The sequence below is a fragment of the Lycium ferocissimum genome, chromosome 11 (assembly GCF_029784015.1).
Source record: "Lycium ferocissimum isolate CSIRO_LF1 chromosome 11, AGI_CSIRO_Lferr_CH_V1, whole genome shotgun sequence".
Classification (NCBI taxonomy): Eukaryota; Viridiplantae; Streptophyta; class Magnoliopsida; order Solanales; family Solanaceae; genus Lycium; species Lycium ferocissimum.
This window is the reverse complement of record NC_081352.1, coordinates 22777213-22785367: the sequence shown is the minus strand read 5'-3', so window position 1 is coordinate 22785367 and position 8155 is coordinate 22777213. Positions and strand designations below refer to the sequence as shown.

At 32.4% G+C, this 8155-nt stretch overlaps 1 protein-coding gene across 1 annotated transcript; it reads right to left on the bottom strand.

Annotated features, from left to right (window-relative positions):
- Positions 1 to 212: 212 nt before the first annotated feature.
- On the bottom strand, positions 213 to 7788 carry LOC132036571 (protein DETOXIFICATION 14-like). The gene is made up of 7 exons (XM_059426931.1): positions 7208 to 7788; positions 5395 to 5945; positions 4007 to 4093; positions 3854 to 3910; positions 2012 to 2250; positions 826 to 1031; positions 213 to 741 (listed from the first exon to the last, which is right to left on the bottom strand). The coding sequence occupies exons 1-7, from the start codon at positions 7526 to 7528 to the stop codon at positions 709 to 711; spliced, it is 1494 nt and encodes a 497-aa protein (XP_059282914.1). The 5' UTR covers positions 7529 to 7788; the 3' UTR covers positions 213 to 708.
- Positions 7789 to 8155: the final 367 nt, after the last annotated feature.

The window sequence follows — 8155 nt, the reverse complement described above, 5'->3', positions numbered from 1 at the left end:
TAGCTTAAGTTTTTAGATGAGATGGTCACGCACTTCAATATGGTATCAAAGCAGGCAAAGGTCCTGAGATCAAATCTCACCGCCATCCATTATAAAAAATAAAAAAATAAAAAAAAAATCACGTGCTTGGTCCATAAAAAAAAATCAGGACAGCACTTGAAGGGACGTGTTGAGAATAAACTAAAAATTAAAATTATGCTCTCTCCAACATCTTAAACATTTAGATGAGATAATCAAACACTTCAATAGTTTTCAACTCTTCATTCGCTTTTTTCCTCTTGAAATTTAACAATAATTAGCCAGCTTTTTGCTACAATGATACTCCCTCCATTCCAAAATAAGTGTCCTTTTAAATTTTTTATTTTGTTCCAAAATAAGCGACACTTTAGGATTTCAAGAAGAAATTAATTCTATTCTTCCAAACTTACCCTTATTTATTATCAAGAATCATTAAATAACTTTTCTTTTTCTAAGCATTAATTAGGGATAAGTTGGTAAAAACACTTTTAATTTTCTAGGAGTGAATAATTTCTTAAGGGGTGTGTATGAGCTAAAAGAGACATTTATTTTGAAATGGAGGGAGTATTTGCCATAGAAATTGAAGTGGTGTATATATATTAAATATATTGATGTCAAAATAACCAATTTATGTTCCTTTTGACTTTGCTGTCAGGTACTATTAACTGTCTCACTTTTCAATACTTTTCTTCAATAAAAGATTCTTTCCCTAGCAATTGATGCCTGCAAGCCAAATAAGAATGTTGTTAAATCACAAAAGTCATTTCCAAGAATGTTAATTAACTCAATAAACACAAGTATTAGCACCTGCTTTTTCCAATCTGTAGAACTTGTTATCAGGGAAAGCAAAAGAGATTGCAGTAAATTTCCCACATTTAGTCCAATCCCAAGGCCCTTTCCTTGTAAATGGAATAGGAAGGCAGATATTATGGCTACAGGTATTCCAACCACATAAAATGAACCAAGATTTACATATGCTCCCAAATGTTGCCACCCACTTCCTCTTGCAACTCCTGTTGTATAGGAAAAAATAAGCAATTTAAAGTAAGACTAATACCTATTAATTTCATATATGATTGCTGAATTTTACTTATTGTAATAGTAAAGATTTTTATCACATTAAAATAATTGAGTTTTACGCATTATAACAGTAAAGTTATAAAATTATCTTTTGTCACATCACACGTCACTTGCCAGATTAGTGCGTTTTAAGCTTTGATATGAAGATATACATAGTAAAGGTTGATGTCACAAGTGACGTGTCATACCCCAATGCCGGAATTATGCCCTTCCGGTTATTTGTAATTTCTAAGCAATTCATACGTAGTTAAATATTTTAAATGTGACAAAACAAATAATTTGTGATAAAATTATATTTTGTCACATCAAAATGATGGAATCTATGCGTAATTGTTTCGCAAAATACTAATGACTGGAAGGTCAATATCTAGTTATGACACATCACTTGTCATGTTAGCGCTTTTTATATTCTGGCACGAAGATTTACAAAGTAAGTGTTGATGTAACAACTAACGTGTCATAACTCAATGCCTGAAATTTGACCTTTCGGTCGTTGGTGTTTCTTGACAACTCATACGTAGTTTAGTTTATAAAATGTGACAAAACAAATAGTTTGCGATTTTATTGTTATATTTGATAAATTTAGTGGTCATGCGTGAAATTAACAGCTATCGTTTCAATTAATCACTAATGTACTCCCTCCATCTCAAAAAAATTATCTTCTTTTAATTTAGCACAAAGTTTAAGAAATAAAGAAAGATTTTTGAAATGTGTAGTCCAAAACAAGCCTTAAATATTTATGTAACTGTAAATCATCTCATAAAGTTAAATTATTTCTAAATATAAAAACGAGATAAACTTTTTAAAACAGATTAAAAAAAAATAAAGACAATCTTTTTGAAAGAGGAAATACTTAATTTCCACGCTCATTCATAAGGCGTAACAGTAAGGGGTAAGAAGAAAGAGAACATACCAGAAAGCACAGCCTGGATGCAGTCAGATACAATCAAGAGGCAAAGGAAAAGAGTCATATCACTGAGATAATCCACAACTTCCTTCTCGTTAGTGAATGCATATCCCACTACATGACGGCAACAGTAAAGAACACTACTGGAAATGATTGCATCTGCCATTGAAATTGTAAGTGCTGCACGAATAGCCATTTTAGCTGCCTCATGATTCCCCGCTCCTAGTTCATTAGAAACTCTGGTGCTGCAAAAGGGTAAGGGTCAATTCTAGAAGTCATTTTTGCTTTACCCAAAAAAAAAAAAAATAGTGAGACAAAAAATACCCTTAATACGGTAAGATATTGTCTGTTTTAAATCCCCATGATTTTATTCAAAAGGTCTCATACCAATAAGAGTATCAAACACCTTATAAGTAATTTTTTCTTTCAGCTACCAATGTGAGATTTTGTTCTCACTCTCAACAGTCTCCTCTTCAAACTAAATTCCACATGACTCATTGCTATGATACACGAGTCAGAAATTCAAAGTGTCTGTGTGCCACACATACTTCAACGTGTCTGTAAGCCACCCATATCATGAGAGTATTTACCGTCACAGAATATCAAAGGTTGTGTATGATTCTTCAAAGCTACGGGTAAATATCATAAACCGTCCCATAGACGAGCAAATGCACTAAGTCAGGCCCCACATCATATTTCGCCATCTTCATACTCATTCCACCAAAATAATTGATTCTGATACCAGTTGCTAGGCTAAAGCGGTCCAAGAATACTCTTAATACAGTGTGATATTATAGGATTTTCACCAAAGGGGTTCATTATTACTATAAATACCTATAAAAGCTTTTGACCTCGTAAATATGGAAAAAGGGATAAAAATGTTTGTAATATACTGAAAATAACTTAAATTTTCCTCTTTCATCTATTAGACCACATTGCCCGTAACGTTATTTTTCGAGGTAAAAATGTCCCTCCTTACACCTATTGGACTACACCTTTAACATTAATTTTCGAATTAAAAATGTCCCTTCTTTTAATAAAATTATGAGATGATATATATAAGTGGGACTTTAATTAAATAGATGGCATTGATTTATTGGTCCACATAGCCCCAATCATAAATAATCCGACCCATCCCAGTTAACCTAAAATAACTAGACACAATTTGTCCATACCCAATTCCTTTGATGCTTCACATTTTGTGATTGAATGGATTCAAAAGACAAATTGTCTTCTTCGTTTGATACTGCGATATTTGATTTAAGATCGATGCAAATAAGCTCCAATCAATTCCAGATCTAGGTTCAACTCAGTTTCTTCATCATTTAACAATGGTCGATTCATAGAAATTCATCCCCAACAATTCCGAACAAAATAATTTGGATGTGTCGCATTATTTGTGGGTTGGGTTTAACACCCTCGTGGACTACTAAATCAATACCGCCTATCTAATTAAAATCTCATATATATCGTTTCATATATTTGTTAAAAGGAGGGACATTTTTAACCGTAAAGGACAATTGTGGTCCAAAAGGTGGGAGGAGGGGCAACTTTATCCAATAGGTGGGAGGAGGGGCAACTTTAACTTAAAAATTAACGTTAAGGACAATAGGTGGAAGGAGTGCAAAGTTAAACCATTTCCAATATATTAGGAGCACTTTTGACTCTTTTCCGTTGTATATATATGGTGTGCTTTTTCATCTTCTATGTAAAAAATAAACCCTCTAGCTCCGCCTTTACACTCAATTCAACCTTTTTGTGAGTTATTTATTTAACACTAACTAATTCTAACAAATTTATATGAAAAATATATTCAAAAAATACAAAAATGAGCAGAGGGATCCAAACCTTGCCCCAGCACCAAGGGAAAATGGTAAGAAGTAATGAGTGGTAGCAACGGATAGGCTGTCAATAATAAAAACCAATCACATATAAATACATAATTAGTAGTAGATTTTAATTATAAAACAGCGAAAGACAGAAAAAAATGAATTAGCTTACCATATAGAAAGCACTGAAGTCTCAAGCTGGGGCTTTGGCAAGACACCAGCTAGCAATATAGCTATCTCAAATGTCCACCATTCAAGACTGCAATCATCACAATGTTCCATTCATTAGAACACCAAATCAAGGAATAAATTTTTGTTGAAGACGTAATTAAGTAAATAAATGTGTATTTTTCTAATAATTTAAACTTTTAAATAAGATGATCACACTATTCAATATAGTATCAGTAAGCAAACATGTTTGATTCATGAAAAAGAATCAATTCACACTTATAAGGGCATGTTGAAACATAATATAATTAAGGTAATTAAAAATGTGCTCTCTCTAAAGCTCTTATGTAAGTTGGTCATACTCATACACTTCATCATAGTATTAGAATAGCAACAGTCATAAGTTCTAGTCTTATCATCCCACATAATCAAAACGATTTTCATGTGTTTGGGCCATGAAAGAAAATTAGGCCCTCACGTGAAGAAGAGTGTTGAAAATAGAGGTGGGTCGAGGATTTAAAGTTAGAAAAAATACAGTCCAATATCTTTGGGTGATCTAGTTTACAAAATATGACCAAATGTGTAGGTTTCGATTATAATATGCATATAATATACATACATAGGCATATAATATAGATAATCAGTGTGTAGATCTTGTATATTTCGCCCATATTAGTAAATAAGTTTGGTCGAACCGTACATATTGGTAAGTTTCCCTTTGAAGTTTATGGTTTCTTATAATGATATCAAGTTGATATATAATAATAACAGTGTTCACATTCAAATATTTATAAATATTTAATGGATTCTTAATACATATACAGGGTCTCAATATAAACTATCGGGTTCACCTGAATTCGTATGTGATACTATAGACCCGATTTGAAGTTTATGAGTCTCTATGGCTAGGGGCGAAGTCAGCCTTCGGGCTAGGGATTCGATTGAACCCAATAACATTAGCTAAAATCCTATATTTTGTACTAAAATTTTTATTTAATATGTATAAATATCTTATTCAGAACCCAATAAATAAAAATTATTCTGATTTAGAACCCATAAACTAATATCTCTAGCTCCGCCTCTGCCTACGGTGACCTCAAATTAATATACAATAAAAATTGGATTCTAAGTTAAATTTTCTTAAATATTTAATAAACTATCCAATATAAATACAAGGTTTGGACAAATGCTATGATTCACTAAAATCCAGTGCTTTAAGACTAGATCCCCTTTGCCGCCCTAATTAAAAACATAATTAAGAAAATAAACTATTTTTACATCAGATGATCACACAATTTAACAACTTCAGTTATTCATTTTCCTATCAAGAGAAGCAAGGCAAGAAATCATTAGGAATTAGACAAAAATGCAAGAAATCAATAGCGAACTTACCAAACCATGCAAGCAGAAGGAATAGCCAAAGGGAAGAATTCTCTTACGCTAGCAAAAAATTCTTCTGGTGATGAGAAACAAATTCTAGTCTTTTCACAGGATGACGAATATTTGACATAAAATCCAAGAAGCAAAACATTGAACCAATAAGACAAACCAATAGCAAATGCAGCTCCACCACTTCCAAAATCCAACTTGAACACTAATAACCAACAAATTGGTACATGGAAACAGAGTGTTGCAACAGAGCTCAGAACCATTGGAAGAATCAAGCTCTGAGTCTGCAAGTAACGTACGAGTGCTTGCAGAATCGCGAACGGGAATAATGAAATTAATAGCCAGATTGAATATTTTCCTGCTTCTGTGGAAATTAGGGGATCTTGATGCATGAAAATAAGAATTTTGTCAACAAATAACCATAGTATAGATATTGGTATGCAGACCATAAGGAGAGATATAATAGCCCCAGTAGTGTAGATTCCTAATTTCTTGTATTGTTCAGCTCCATAAGCTTGTCCACATAGTGTCTCTAAACCACTAGCCATTCCTAACTGCATTGTAACATACATATGTTATGACAAAAAATTTGACATGGAAAATCAAAATACAATAATGGAGGATGAAATTTGAACTCTATTTGAGTTAGCTATGTTCGTTTATTATGTGCATTAGTTTAACAGATCTAGAATGAGAATCCTAATTAAATAGCAAAGCTGGCTAATCACCTACTCCCTTTGTCCCAATTTATGTGAAGGGGTTCACAGTGTGAGGGTCAAAACACTTAATTTTAGTTAGAAATTCGGGCATTGATTTTTCAATTTTTTAAAATAAAATTTATATATTTAAAAACTTCACGAAAAGTACTACAAGTTAACATAACAATGATTCAAAATATTCATTAAAAAATTGAGAAAATTGTAATCAAAGAAAAAACACTTTGACTCCTCAAACAGTAATACCTTCAAATAAAATGGAATGAAGTGTCATAAAATAAGGTTCTTGGACTGAGGATTCATTGCACTTTTGATATTACGAGTATCAAATTTTAATATTTATTAAATTTTTAGTGGTTCTACACACACATCCTGTGTTTGAAAATACTGAATTCAGTCCCAAAAAAATTGCGACCCTTGAATAGAACTCAAATCAAATGTTACAATGAATTAAGTTATATACACAGCTTTTTATGCTATCAACGTTGTTTTAAGTTATCACATAGAAATATGCATAGGCAAGAATGAGAATCATATATAGCAAAGCAGGTTAATCAATGATTAAGAAAAAAAAAAAAAAAGCTAGCTCACTACACAAAACTTTCACTGTGTCCGAGATCCGGGAATGGATAAAATTCTTGAAGAGTCTCACTTTGAATGAAAAGGGGATAGGTGGTCTCCCTATATGGTTTTGAACAATCCTTTACTCTTGAGCTTTGGAGGTTGAGTTAGGCCCAAAATCAATTTCTTTAAAAAAAATGTTAGCTTTCATATTAAATTGTTCGCGCTCCAGATGTCTAATCTTGGGCATGAGGTGGTGTTTAAGAGTCCCACCTCAGATGAAAAAGGATTAAGTGGTCTCCTTATATCTTGGGTAATCATACCCTCTTGAGCTAGTTCTTTCATTTAAATTAGACCCAAAATTCATTTCTTTTACAAAAATGTCGGACCATATTTCTGTAAGAAATTGCTTTCACGACTAAAATCTATGACATTCTTGTCATACGATGACAACTCTTACCGCTGCGCCCTCCTCTCTCCAATCAACCAACTATAGAATAACGGAAGTTAAAAAAGTGGATGAGGAAAAGGACACTTACAACAAGACTAAAGCCAGTAACATTGGTGAGAGAGGTGGCAACAGAAGCTCCAGATAGTGAAAGTTCACCCAAATGCCCAATCATCATCATTGACAAAACTCTTATAAGGTGCTGTGAAACAGTGACCACCACCATAGGTATGGCTATGTAACTCACCTTCTTCAATGCTTCCTTATAGGCCTCCCATGTTGTTGTCCTCAAAATTTCCCTCTTTTCTGGCAGTAGCGGCAGAGCTTCTTCCATAACTAAAACTCTATGTTGATAAGGAGTACTTGCTAGAATTTGACTGTGAATGTATTTATCCTTTAGACCATTATCCATTTACACTTCTGAATTTGACCATTTCTTTTGTCCATTTTTCTATTGGTTATTCAGGAGACAGGGGAAGGGGGATAATTATGGTGTTACTATATATGATGTTAGCAAATTAAGGTACCCGTCTCAAATTATCTGTCGTGATTTACTTGTATACGCCCCTTAAAAAATATTAATTAGGATGAATTTTTGATTATTTTACATTTATTTATGTCTTAAGATATAATCTCTCTTCATTAAATATTTACTCTATTTTTGTGTCATCTTCATCACTTGATGTATTTGTGGTCATCAAGAACAATTAGTACTAAGGGTAAAATAAAGGAAAAAATTAATTATGTCTTAAACTTCTAAAACGACAAATAATGTGAGAAAAATATTTTTTAGAAATCACGACATATAATTTGAGACCGAGGAAGTATAATTTGACTTGACACGGAATTTAAGAAATAAATGAAGAATTTGAAAATTTGCGATCTTAAATATGTCATAACATTTACACGGTTGTAAGATTTTTGAAACTTATGATTTTAAACAAATCATAACGTCCTGTGTGACTACAAAAAAAATAATTTCTTGTTAAGGGAAAAATAGAAAATTTAAATTTAAAATATTTTCAAATATGAAAAAATA

Coding starts and splice junctions, on each gene's coding strand:
- LOC132036571 (XM_059426931.1), bottom strand. CDS start 7,528: ATGGATAATGGTCTAAAGGATAAATACATTCACAGTCAAATTCTAGCA. Junction 5,946..7,207: donor TTACTGGCTTTAGTCTTGTT/GTAAGTGTCCTT, acceptor GTTACAATGCAG/TTAGGAATGGCTAGTGGTTT. Junction 742..825: donor CTACAGATTGGAAAAAGCAG/GTGCTAATACTT, acceptor TTTGGCTTGCAG/GCATCAATTGCTAGGGAAAG.